General features: G+C 41.3%; 1 protein-coding gene and 1 pseudogene across 1 annotated transcript in view; one reads left to right on the top strand and one right to left on the bottom strand.

Annotated features, from left to right (window-relative positions):
* Window positions 1-13,902, bottom strand: part of DNAH12 (dynein axonemal heavy chain 12) — a 166,675-nt gene that overhangs the window by 81,868 nt on the left and 70,905 nt on the right. The window contains exons 32-35 of the mRNA XM_068981725.1: window positions 5,557-5,640; window positions 4,719-4,907; window positions 2,797-2,916; window positions 1,101-1,289 (exon numbers count right to left, since the gene is read on the bottom strand). Of these exons, the coding sequence (XP_068837826.1) occupies window positions 1,101-1,289; window positions 2,797-2,916; window positions 4,719-4,907; window positions 5,557-5,640 (582 nt within the window). The remainder of the gene's footprint in view (window positions 1-1,100; window positions 1,290-2,796; window positions 2,917-4,718; window positions 4,908-5,556; window positions 5,641-13,902) is intronic.
* On the top strand, window positions 7,411-8,627 carry LOC138087260 (tyrosine-protein kinase CSK pseudogene; annotated as a pseudogene).

Genomic DNA, 13,902 nt, shown 5'->3' with positions numbered 1-13,902 from the left:
AGGACTATGGCGAACATCTAAGAATTTTTAAATATTTTCTAACAAATTGTATATGTATATGGTTTGTGTCTGGATTATGATAATTTTGCAAGTTTGCATGAATGATTCTTTAGTAATTCATGTTCTTAATTTCTGAGGTTTTATCTTTTATTTTTATCATAAAACTATATATGTACATATTTTAGAATCCAAGTTTACAAGGTTAAGGAAAAAGAGCAGTTTCCCACTCATTTTCTCCTCTCCAACAGCAACTTACCTTTGCCTCTTTCAGCTAGATATTTTGATATTTACCTTCAACTTTTTTTTTACCTTCAACTCTTAAAGAATATGCTTGGGCTATCATCTCTTGATTTTTTAGTTTTAGATGTTATTTTATTGACTTCTCAATGTGACTAATGTGAATGAAACTATCTTTCTGGTCTTGTTCTTAAAATTCTGTGTTAGCTCGGTTTTAGAGAGACCTTTCTGCACTGGCAATCAGGAGAGTTGGGTTCAAGTCCTGGTTGTGCTAGCCAGTAGCCTTTCTAGGTTTGCTTTTTCATCTATAGACTTTAAGATTCAGGTAAAATTGTAATAAGGCTCTATCCAGACCTTATGGCTTTGTGAAGTAAAATCTGCATGAATCAATGATTATATAAATGCTTGGTGTTTAAAAGAATATTTTTGTGACTTCTTTTTTAAATTAGAGAAAGATTTAACGTATATCTGAAATTATAAAATATTCTTCAAGCAAGTGGATCTATACTGTACACAAGTTATCAGTTAGTGTGCTAATCGCTCAGTCATGTCGAGTCTTTGCGACTCCATGTACTGTAGCCCGCCAGGCTCCTCTGTCCATGGGATTCTCCAGGCAAGAATACTGGAGTGGGTTGCCATTTCCTTCTCCAGGGGATCTTCCCAACCCAGGAATCGAACCCAGGTCTCCTGCATTGCAGGCAGATTCTTTACTCTCTGAGCCACCAGGGAAGCCCAGAAGTTATAGGAGGAGAAACGAAAGAGAGGGAGGAGTCAGAGTAACTTTAGGACGGGAACCCAGTTTTGACCACTGATCTCAGACTTTGTGTCCTATGGTTTATCATAACAAGCATCTTACATCATACCTCATACATGTAGTCATAGACTAGGCCTTTTTCATCAAAGTTGCATTCCCATTTACCCACAGATTCAGGTATTGGGTTGTTTTCATCTTTTCCCATTATGACCATTCGTATGTAAATATCAAAAACAATGCGACCATCTGTATCACAGCTTCCTCCAATGGACCAAATTAAAGAAAATATAAAGCAAGCCTGTTGGTTTAAAAAGGAAAAAGTTTAATTTAAACTAATTATTTAAAAGAGATTTTTAACAGATTAAAATTTTAAATATTGAGTTCTAGTTAACCTACTTGGAAAAGATCAGATTTACAAATAATGTGGAATGGAGCACATCTCAGTCACATAAAAAAATCATTCCTCTGGCAATATGTGTCTAAATTTAAAATGCTCATGCCAAATAACTTAGGGATTTCTGTTTTAGTGGGTTTATCTTCAAATATATTCTTGCTGGTTAAAATGCACAAGAATATTTACTGCAGCACTGTTTGTGGTAGCAAAATATCTGAAGCAACTCAAATAGAGATCAACTTAACTGGAATAAGCTACATACACTGGAATATGTATAGATGTTTAGGGAAAAAAAGGTACCACAATACTAATATGGAAAGATCTCCAAAATACATAGTGAGAAAAAATGCAAATCAGTATGCATAGTATGTTAACACGTATAAAATAGTGGGTGTGTGTGTTAGTTGCAGTCGTGTCTGACTCTTTGTGACCCCATGGACTGTAGCCCACCAGGCTCCTCTGTTCATGGAATTCTCCAGGCAAGAATACTGGAGTGGATAGCCATTCCCTTCTCCCGGGGGTCTTCCTAACCCAGGGATCAAACCTGGGTTTCTTGCACTGCAGTTAGACTATTACCATCTGAGCCACTGTGAAAGAGGATATGTATCAAATATCTCTAGCAGGCTACATGAGGCACTGGTAACGGTGGCTGCCTGGAAGGTGGCTGGGGGACTGTAATGGATGGAAAACCTACTTTTGTCTTGATTTTTGCTCTAGGTACATGCCTTATCTAGATAGAAAATACATTTCAAGAGAAAATTTTCTGTGGCAACAAAGTAAAGGGAAAACAATGAGAGGGAACCGCTATTATCACAGGGTCGAAGAGCAGATAGATTGCATAGAGGAGGTTAAGGAATCTGAGACTAGGTGGCGGACAGGAAAGTAGCATAGACCAGGGGAGAGAACAGAACACCTCCTTCACTTGGGTCCCTGAGAGCCTGATTCTCTGCCATCCTCTGATCTCTAGCCATTAACTAACCTGGACCACTGACTCCTCCCTACCTATATGCTCTCTGGATTCTGCCTGCAATGCGCCATCCAGCTGGTTGGATGCCTGCTCCTAGTCTTTCACAGTCACTTTGTAATGGCTTACACTCTGGCTTAACATTGAGACAAGATCAATTCACCTAAAGTCCATATTGGTTTAATATTGTCACTCTATTGTTAATCAAATTATGATCTTTCATAAATAATAGGGCATTTTGATTTATTCTGACATATTTTACTTTCTCTAAATTGTCTTATAAATTAGAATATCAGATCAGGGCAACTTTAATGTCTTCTGATACTCTTTTGGTGCTTATCAAAAAATAGCTCTGGGTCTTGTAATGTCTTTCTCAAGACAAGCAACATTTGCTCAGAGGCACCTTTTATTCTATAACTTAGAAAACACAATAAATATAAAACCAACCATAATCCAAACACGAATATGCTTGCTGGTAGGATCGTTCTCCATCACGTTACAGAGCAGTACTTCAAAGAGGCGTGTGAGAGAGACAACCACATTGCTATCGCTTGTTGGAATCAGTTCCTTCAAAGTGAAAACAATAAGATACTTTACATTCATCTTATATACATAGTAAAAGAAAATAAGTGTTTCACTTAAAAAAAAACATACCTTTCACAGTCTCTATAAAAGCTAAAGAATTTAAATTGCAGCCATGATTTTAAAAATCTCTCAAATATTTTAGTCTAGCGTAATACATTACACAATTGTGTGAAACATATTCTTATTCTGAATTCTCTGAGAACTGAAAATTAGTAAGAGAATAAACAGTGCTCTAGAGATAGTAGAAATGAAGTTTATAATGTATTTATTCAACAAACATTTATCAAAAATACAGTCTACCTGTATATTAAGCTAGGAGAAAATAAAACAAATGATCTGGAAAGAAGTCATATTGAAACTAAAGACAACATACTAATGGTCCAGAGGTATATGAAAAGTCAGTTAACCTCACTAATCATTAAGGAAATGCAAATCAAAACCACAATGATATATCACCTCACTCCTGTTAGGATGGATATTATCAGAAAGATGAAACATAACTAGAGTTGGTAAGAATGTGGAGAAAAACAACCCTTGCACACTGGCTGTGAGAAGGTAAATTAGTCCAGTCATTATTAGTGCAAAGGTATGGAGGGGCCTCAAAACACTAAAAATAGAACTACCATATGATCCAGCAATCATATGTTCTAGGTATACACTCAAAGGAAATAAAATAAGTACCTCAAGGAGATATCTGTGCTCTCATATTCACTGAAGCATTATCTACAAGAGCCAAGATACGGAAACACCTAACTGTCCACTGGCAGATGAATGGATAAAGATATTGTGGTAGATATATAATGGAATAATATTCATTCATAAAAAAGAAAATCCTGCCATTTGCAACAACATAGACAAAACTTGAGGACATTATGCTAAGAGAAATAAGCCAGATACAGAAAGGAAAAAACTGCATGATCTTACTTATATGCATGATCTAAAAGCTGAATACATAAAAAGAAGCAGAGTAAAACAGAGGTTACAAGTGGGGAGGAGGTGGGAGAAATGGGGAGATGAGCGAACAGTACAAAGTTACAGTTATGCAGGATGAATAAGTCTAGAGATCTAATGTATAGCATGATAACTACAGTTAGTAATACTGTACAGTATGTATCAATACTGAAGATTTGCTAACAGAGTAGATTTAGGTGCTATCATCACACACACATACACATAAATGTGTTAACTATTTGAGGAGATATGGTAATTATCCTGACTGTGATAATCATTTCACTCTCCAGGCAAGAATACTGGAGTGGGTAGCCATTTCCTTCTCCAGGGGATCTTCCCAATCCAGGGATCAAACCAGGGTCTTCTGCATTACAGGCAGATTCTTTACCAGCTGAGCCACCAGAGAAGCCCATTCATTTCACTATATGTATGTATATCAAATCATCTTGTACACTTTAAGCATACATATTAAAATTAAAAACAAGTAAATGCTGATGGATAAATGCATGCAGGTGAATACAGACACATACACACACAGAGACACATGAGTACAAGGATAACTAGGGAAATGTAAATAAGATCAGTAGATGTTATCAATATCAATATCTTGCAAAATGTTGCCATGGGGGAAAATCAGGTGTGATCTCTCTGTATTTTTTCTTACAACTGCATATGAATCATGGATGTTCATAATAAATCTTTTGATTTAAAAAAAATGGATATTATATGTCTAAGTAGAAAAGATTTATTTATCTTACCATCCTGACTTTAAACTTAGTCGAGTTGAATGGAAAGTAAAGAAATTAGAGTAGATAAGAGAATTATATTGTTACCTTGCATCTTTTCTTACGGAGCTTTAAAGTGGGCTGTATTAACCAGTCAAAAAGTCCTCTCAGAAGAGCTTGGTGATCTGGTTCCTGCAGAGGTCCTTTCAGTGAATTCAACCATGAAGACACAAGTGGTTTCCATCCCAACTGTGAGGGCTCCAAATAAATCATGCCACAGCGGCTTACAGTGGCAGGCTAGAGGAAAAAAGACAAGTTTTCATTTTCCAGACTGGTAGTTATTAAAGAATTCTTTGCACCACTTATAAGGTCCTTCATGATCTGGCTCCTGTCTTCCTCTATAGCTTCCTCACATACACTAGATGAAACTATCTGCAGCTACAGATCCCCAGATATGTCATGGCTCCAAGTCTTTTCAAGACATCTTGTCATGATTTGGAGTGCCAAGCTCCAGCCAGTCTGCACAGAGAAGTCTTACCCCTCAAAACCAGATCAAACACTCAAACATTTTCCCACGTCCTCTCTCTACCCATTCCTCGCTTGGGCACTTACCCCCTCCATATTCTTAGAGCACTAACAGGTACCTCTATATCAGGCTATATATATATAATATAATAATATGTAATATAATAATATATAATATATTAGCATGCTTCTCATCCTCTCTAAATGAGCATACACTGTCTTATTCATCTTTGTATTTTTTGTGCCTAACTCACTTTCTGACACATAATAAAAATGACTTATTCCTGAAACTAACATAACACTGTAAATCAACTATACTCCAATAATTTAAGATTTAATAAAGAAACAAACAATACAGAAAAAAAGACATGACTCAGTGAACAAATGGATAAACTACTATTATAATAAATTATGAACTTACTGAAGCCTGGGAAAGGTCCATTGTTTCAAAGATGAGGCTCATTTGAGGGGACATCTGAATGATTTCTCCACTCATAAGGCAAAGCTGAAGGCAACGATTTTTGCAAAGTTTATTTTAAAAAATCTCAAACTTCTCAGATAGAAGTTTATTCTATTTATTAAAGTACCTCCTAGGATATAATAGGATAAATCTTAGGATGGAAGCCAGAAAAATCTTAAATCTAAAATCTAAGTCTAGCTCTGTCTTCTCTCATATAAGGAGGGGAGACAGGAACTACATGATCTATTGAAAAAACTATAAAATCCTATACTAATGTCAGTTTTTGTTATTAAAAATTACATGAAATACTACAGATTTTATAGTTGTAAGATTTTTTATTAATAAAAAAGAGAAAAAGAAAAAATAGAGAATACTATGAATATTCATATACTCATCTTCTAGGGTTAACCAATGGTAACATTTTGCCATATTTGCTTTGTCTTTTTAAAAAGTATTTTAAAGATCATTACAAATATCATGGCATTTCACATCCAAATAAGCCAATATTAATCTTTTAAAATAAGGACTTTCCTGTATAACCACAATAAGATTATCACATCTAATACAATTACCAATAATTCCTTAATATCATCTAATACTCAGCCAATACTCAAATATTCTCAGTTGTATCAGGAATGTCTTTTCAAATGATTTATTCAGACCAAAATTCAATCAAGGACCGTGCATTGGATTTGCAGTCTCCTCTGGGTCTCTTTTAATCTAAAACATTCCTCTTTAATCAAATATGTAAAAAACTGAATTTATCAACTGTGTCTTTTCTGCCAAATAACCATCTTACTCATTATTATTAAAGCTATTCTATTTTCTCAATCTCCTTGGCTTTCACATTTGTAATTGTCATTAACTTTTAATAATGTCTCCTATCTATACAGCTCTCTCACCCGTTGGCTCCTACTAAATTTGCTCTTTATTTTCAGAGGTTTTCATTCCCCTGTTGTTTTCACTTCTTTCATTAGGTAGCTTCTGTTCTATGGTCCAGCATTTCTAGCATTCTCCTGTCAATATATTTACAGTCTTTCTGTATTTCCAGTCTAGCAACCTGAACTACACCTACATCTACAGTGCTTAGATTGGTAGAGAAAATCTCATAGAGGCAGACCTCGGCACTAAGCTTAAAATTCATGGTCTTAAGTCCATCGGGTTATCCATAACACCCAGATATGTTTCTTCCGTTTCCTAGGCAGCTCTCTTTTCCATTTTCCTTGATGGCTAATTTAAATCTTCCCCTTTCTCGAGTGTACAAAGAACCATGGTCTACCGCTTCACAAAGAAAAAAATAAATCGTCCAAAGGATTTGTCAAATCTTCCCAAGACGTCGGCAATTCAGGTTGCCGCGGTGTCGGGGCCACACCCGGGCTTCCTGTCTCGCCCACCCCAGCCAGCCTAGGGCCGCCGAGACCTCTTGGCCCCCATCCAGAGGCCGGGGTCGGCCCTGGGCTGCCAGCGCGACGTCCCCAAATGGAACTACTGTGGTTTCCGGCCCAGCTACATTGTTTACTACCCCGAGCTCCCTCCCAACCCCCGTCCCCACCCCCGCACCTCTCTTCCCTCCTCTACCCGGGCGCAGAGCCATGCCCCTGCCTCTGGCTGGCTGTCTCTCCTCCCCTTTCTTTCGCACACAGACTTCTTTGTACCGCAGCCCCCAGGACCCCTGGGCCCCTCCCCACACCATGGACTGTTCCGCAGGCCACTGGTGCTGCCCGCAGTGAGGGGGCCGGGACGGCAGTGCTCTCATGGTACCAAGTAACAGGTCCTCCTTCCTGTGACTGGCGGAACGCCAGATCTAATGAGAAGATGTCAGCAACTCAGGTCGCCTGGCCCTCCCATGCAGGCTGTATTGCCAAGTACAACTTTCACTGCCCTACCAAGAAAGACCCTCCCTTCGGCAAAGAAGACGTGCTCACCAAGTGGCCGTCACCAAGGACCCCAGCCGGTACAAAGCCAAGAACAAGGTGAGCCAACAAGGGCATCGCCCCAGCCAACCACGTCCAGAAGCCGGAGGGCATGAAGGCGCATGGAACTCAGCTTCACGGCCTGGTTCCACGGCCAGACCACGCGGAGCAGGCAGAGCGGCCGCTGTGCCCACCAGACAGGCCCGTCCTGGTGCGGGAGGCCACCGGCTAGCCCCGGGGACGCCACCGCATCCTGGACCAAGCCAGCAAGCTCAGCACCCAAATGGACCTCAGGCAGCTGGAGGAGCACTGCACCTCAGATCAGAGGGACAGGCCAGACGTCACGGAGGCACTGAACAGGAAGGGGCTGAAGCTAGTGCAGACACTGGGAACGGAGAGTGTGGAGGCGTGATGCTGGGCAACTACCGAGGGAACGAACAGAGTCGCCGTTAAGAATGACGCTCCTGTCCGGGCCTTCCGGGCTGAAGCCTGGGTCCTGACGCAACTTCAGCGTACACCTGGTGCAGCTCCTAGGCCTGACCGGAGAGGAGGAAGGCGGGTCTACATCGTAGCAGAGAACACGGCTGAGGGGCCCTGGGGGACTACCTGCGAGGGCTCAGTCGGTACTGGGAGGAGACTATCTCCTCGAGCTCTTCCTAGACGTCAGCGAGGCCGTGGGACACCTGGAGGTGCTGGTGTCCGAGGGACCATGTGGCCCAGGTCAGCGCTCCGGCCTCACCGAGGAGGCCTCCAGCACCCAGGGCACCCGCTGCCGCTCCAGAGGGAGGCCCCCGAGGCCCTGACAGCAAGCTCTCCACCGAGTCAGACGTGTGGCGTTTCGAGATCCTTCTCTGGGAAATCTACTCTTCCGGGCGAGTGTCTTACCCAAGAATCCATCCCTGAAGGACGTCGACCGGCGGCTGGAAAGGGCTACCAGACGGACAGACGCCCCCGACGGCCACCCGCCTGTCCATACGAGGCCACGACGCACTGCGGGCACCCGGACGCCCTCGCACGGCCCTCCTTCCCGCATTTCCGGGAGCAGCGGGAGCGCATCAAACCCACGAGCTGCACCTGGGACTGCCGGCCTCTGCTGGGGCCCAGACCCGTGGGGGCTGAACCCAGATAGCCCGCACAGCTGGCGTCCCCGCTCGCTGGGCCCAAACCCGAACTGAACCCAGCAGGAGGCCTCTGGGCCTCTTTCCTCTGGCCCCCGGAGACCTCGCCGAGGCCCCGCACCTTCTCTCAGGGACCCACCGGTGGGGCTTTGGGAGCCTGGCCCCGGGCCAAGAAGGGAGGAGGCTGAGGCGCCGGGGGGCAGACGCCCTAGCCCTGCTGTGGTCAGGCTCCCCCTGGCCTCCCATCTCTCCCCTTCTTACGGTTTTATTCCTTTCTTTTCTTTTGAGATTTTTTCCCCTGTCTTTTTATTTTTCAAGATAAGGAGAAAGAAAGTACCCAGCAAATGGGCGTTTTACGAAAAGTATGAGTCTTATTTTTCCTCCTCTGCCTACGAGGGTTGGGGAGACTAGGCCCCTCTTTATGGATCCATCACCCCAGCCTCCTTACTTGCCCCACGTTCTGTGTCCAGGTCGCCTCTATAGCACCATGTCTGCCCTTGACCAGGTGCGCTGTTGGCATGCTCCACATGCAAACGGTTTGTTAGGGGCTTGGAGTCCCTGCCACCCACCCACTGCCTTGTGAGATGGAATCCTAATAAATCACTCCATGAGGACATCGAGGAAAAAATAATTTGCCTTCAAAATTTCCACTATTAAAGCCACACATTCACCTTTCCTGCTCCCCTCTCATCTGATATGAAACAATCCTTCCGCCAGGCTCTGAACCCTTCAGTTCAGTTCAGTCACTCAGTCGTGTCTGGCTTTGCAACCCCATGGACTGCAGCACACCAGGCCTCCCTGTCTATCACCAACTTCCGGAGTTTATGCAAACTCATGTCCATTGAGTCGGTGATGCCATCCAATCATCTCATCCTCTGTTGTCCCCTTCTCCTGCCTTCAATCTTTCCCAGCATCAGGATCTTTTCAAATGAGTCAGTTGTTCGCATCAGGTAGCCAGAGTGTTGGAGTTTCAGCTTCAACATCAGTCCTTCCAATGAACACCCAAGACTGATCTCCTTTAGGATGGACTGGTTGAATCTCCTTGCAGTCCAAGGGACTCTCAAGAGTCTTCTCCAACACCACAGTTCAAAAGCATCAATTCTTCAGCACTGAGCTTTCTTTATAGTCCAACTCCCACATCCATACATGACTAATGGAAAAACTGTAGCCTTGACTAGACGGACCTTTGTTGACAAAATAATGTATCTGCTTTTTAATATACTGTCTAGGTTGGTCATAATTTTCTTTCCAAGGAGTAAGCATCTTTTAATTTCATGGCTGCAGTCACTATCTGCAGTGATTTTGGAGCCCCAAAATTAAAGTCAGCCACTGTTTCCACTGTTTCCCCATCTATTTGCCATGAAGTAATGGGACTGGATGCCATGATCTTCGTTTTCTGAATGTTTAGCTTTAAGCCAACTTTTTCACTCTCCTCTTTCACTTTCATCAAGAGGCTCTTTAGTTCTTCATCACTTTCTGCCATAAGGGTGGTGTTATTTGCATATCTGAGGTTACTGATATTTCTGCCGACAATCTTGATTCCAGCTTGTGTTTCCTCCAGCCCAGCGTTTCTCATGATGTATTCTGCATACAAGTTAAATAAGCAAGGTGATAATATATAGCCTTGACGTATTCCTTTTCTGATTTGGAACCAGTCTGTTGTTCCATGTCCAGTTCTAACTGTTGCTTCCTGACCTGCATACAATTTCTCAAGAGGCAGGTCGGGTGGTCTGGTATTCCCATCTCTTTCAGAATTTTCCACAGTTTATTGTGATCCACATAGTCAAAGGCTTTGCCATAGTTAATAAAGCAGAAACAGATGTTTTTCTGGAATTCTCTTGCTTTTTCAATGTTCCACCCAATGTTGGCAATTTGATCTCTGGTTCCTCTGCCTTTTCTAAAACCAGTTTGAACATCTGGAAGTTCTCATTTCACGTATTGCTGAAGCCTGGCTTGGAGAATTTTGAGCATTACTTTACTAGCGTGTGAGATGAGTGCAATTGTACGGTAGTTTGAGCATTCTTTGGCATTGCCTTTCTTTGGGATTGGAATGAAAACTGATCTTTTCCAGTCTTGTGGCCACTGCTGAGTTTTCCAAATTTGCTGGCATATTGAGTGCAGCACTTTCAAAGAATCATCTTTCAGGATTTGAAACAGCTCAACTGGAATTCCATCACCTCCACTAGCTTTGTTTGTAGTGATGCTTCGTAAGGCCCACTTGACTTCACACTCCAGGATGTCTGGCTCTAGGTGAGTGATCACACCATTGTGATTATCTGGGTTGTGAAGATCTTTTTTGTACAGTTCTTCTGTGTATTCTTTCCACCTCTTCTTAATATCTTCTGCTTCATACCATTTCTGTCCTTTAGTGAGCCCATTTTTGCATGAATTGTCCCTTTCATATCTCTAATTTTCTTGAAGTGATTTCTAGTCTTTCCCATTCTATTGTTTTCCTCTATTTCTTTGCACTGATCACTGACGACGGCTTTCTTATCTCTCCTTGCTATTCTTTAGAACTCTGCATTCAAATGGGTATATCTTTCCTTTTCTCCTTTGCTTTTTGCTTCTCTTCTTTTCACAGCTATTTTTAAGGCCTCCTCAGACAGCCATTTTGCTTTTTTGCATTTCTTTTTCTTGGGGATGGTCTTGATCCCTGTCTCCTGTACAATGTCATAAACCTCTGTCCATAGTTCATCAGGCACTCTGTCTATCAGATCTAGTCCCTTAAATCTATTTCTCACTTCCACTGTATAATCATAAGGGATTTGATTTAGGTCATACTTGAATGGTCTACTGGTTTTCCCTGCTTTCTTCGATTTAAGTCTGAATTTGGCAATAAGGAGTTCATGATCTGCGCCAGAGTCAGTTCCCAGTCTTATTTTTGTTGACTGTATAGAGCTTCTCCATCTTTGGCTGCAAAGAATATAATCAATGATTTTGGTGTTGACCATCTGGTGATGTCCATGTGTAGAGTCTTCTCTTGTGTTGTTGGAAGAGGGTGTTTGCTATGACCAGTGCATTCTCTTGGCAAAACTCTATTAACCTTTGCCCTGCTTCATTCTGTACTCCAAGGCCAAATTTGCCTGTTACTCCAGGTGTTTCTTGACTTCCTACTTTTGCATTCCATTCCCCTATAATGGTAAGGACATCTCTTTTGGGTGTCAGTTCTAAAAGCTCTTGCAGGTCTTCATAGAACCGTTCAACTTCAGCTTCTTCAGCATTACTGGTTGGGGCATAGACTTAGATTACTGTGATATTGAATAGTTTGCCTTGGAAACGAACAGATATCATTCTGTCATTTTTGAGATTGCATCCAAGTACTGCATTTCGGACTGTTTCGTTGACTATGATGGCTAGTCCATTTCTTTTAAGAGATTCTTGCCCACAGTAGTAGAAATAATGGTCATCTGAGTTAAATTCACCCATTTAGTTCACTGATTCCTAAAATGTCAGTGTTCACTCTTGCCATCTCCTATTTGACCACTTCCAATTTGCCTTGATTCATGGACCTAACAATCCAGGTTCCTATGCAATATTGCTCTTTACAGCATCAGACTTTACTTCCATCACCAGTCACATCCACAACTGAGTGTTGTTTTTGCTTTGGCTCTGTCTCTTCATTCTTTCTAGAGTTATTTCTCCACTGATCTCCAGTAGCATATTGGGCACCTACTGACCTGGGGAGTTCCTCTTTCAGTGTCCTATCTTTTTGCCTTTCCATTCTGTTCATGCGGTTCTCAAGGCAAGAATACTGAAGTGGTTTGCCATTCCCTTCTCCAATGGACCACATTCTGTCAGAACTCTCCACCGTGACCCGTCCATCTTGGGTGGCCCCACACAGCATGGCTTAGTTTCATTGAGTTAGACAAGGCTGTGGTCCATGTGATTAGATTGGCTAGTTGTCTGTGATTGTGGTTTCAGTCTGTCTGCCTTCTGATGCCCTCTCTCAGTCCCTACGGTCTTACTAGGGTTTCTCTTACCTTAGACTTGACTAAACTGATTAACCTTCTCTTCTGAATCGTCACTATTTCTTGTCTGTTTGCTTTCCCCCTTAGTCCAATCAATATGACTGAATAATAAACAAATGACTAACCACCTATGATAAAGTACTAGAGTATATGTTTGAATGTTAATTAAACTAGTTTGGTTACTCAGTAGTATAATTATTTCATTTAGATATAAAAATAAATTGTGGTATATTGATATAGTAAAATACTAATACAGATATTAAAAGAATAATAAATAAAATGGAACTACAATATTAATATCATAGGTTGTTGTATTGACCAAAATAAAGAAAACATTATATGGTATGATTCTATTTACATCAAGTTCAACAACTGGCAAAACTAGTTTATCACAGCACACGTTAGAATAACGATTGTGCCTTTGGGAAGATGTACAGGTTGCCTAGGGACGTAAGTGAACCTTGTAGGGAGCAATAAATTTAACGTATTTTAATTTATATTATGGTTATCTGGGTATACACATATGTAAAAAACACATAGATTCTAAATTTTGGTATGCATTTTATACTTTACATATGTTATCTCTCAGTTAAATATAAGACTTCCATTTTCTCATTTTTTAAAATTTCACAGGTTCTAAGGTTATATACCACATATAAACACTGAAGCAGTCTATGTTTTCAAAAAAGAGGGGTTTTTGTTTTCTTATAAAATATTAAAGTTCTATAAGAAACCTTAAGACTATAGTCACATAACTTATTGTCACCCATTACATTACCATGCCTTCCTGCTAATGCAGTAGTATTAATATACTTGTATTCTAATTAAAAAAAAAAAAAACTAAGCAAAGAATTAACCACAGTGTAGTTTTCACTGAAAAGATAACTTATAAACTTTTTCATTTTGCTGCATCCTCCATTTTAAATATTGGGATTTAGTTGTTGGACATATAACATGTTTAAGCATGTCTGTATCTGCTTTGTTTTTTCTAACTGTGGTAAAAAAAAACACACATAAATTTACCGTGTTAACCATTTTAGGTTTACAGCTCAGCAGCATTAAGTACAGAGAAGGCAATGGCACCCCACTCCAGTACTCTTGCCTGGAAAATCCCATGGATGGAGGAGCCTGGTGGGCTGCAGTCCATGGGGTTGCTAAGAGACAGACAAGACTGAGCGACTTCACTTTCACTTTTCACTTTCCTGCATTGGAGAAGGAAATGGCAACCCACTCCAGTGTTCTTGCCTGGAGAATCCCAGGGATGGGGGAGCCTGGTGGGCTGCCGTCTATGGGGTCGCACAGAGTCAG

This window comes from Capricornis sumatraensis, chromosome 10, assembly GCF_032405125.1.
Source record: "Capricornis sumatraensis isolate serow.1 chromosome 10, serow.2, whole genome shotgun sequence".
Lineage (NCBI taxonomy): Eukaryota > Metazoa > Chordata > Mammalia > Artiodactyla > Bovidae > Capricornis > Capricornis sumatraensis.
Note: the sequence above shows the minus strand (reverse complement) of the source record. Positions and strands in the feature narration are given on the sequence as shown.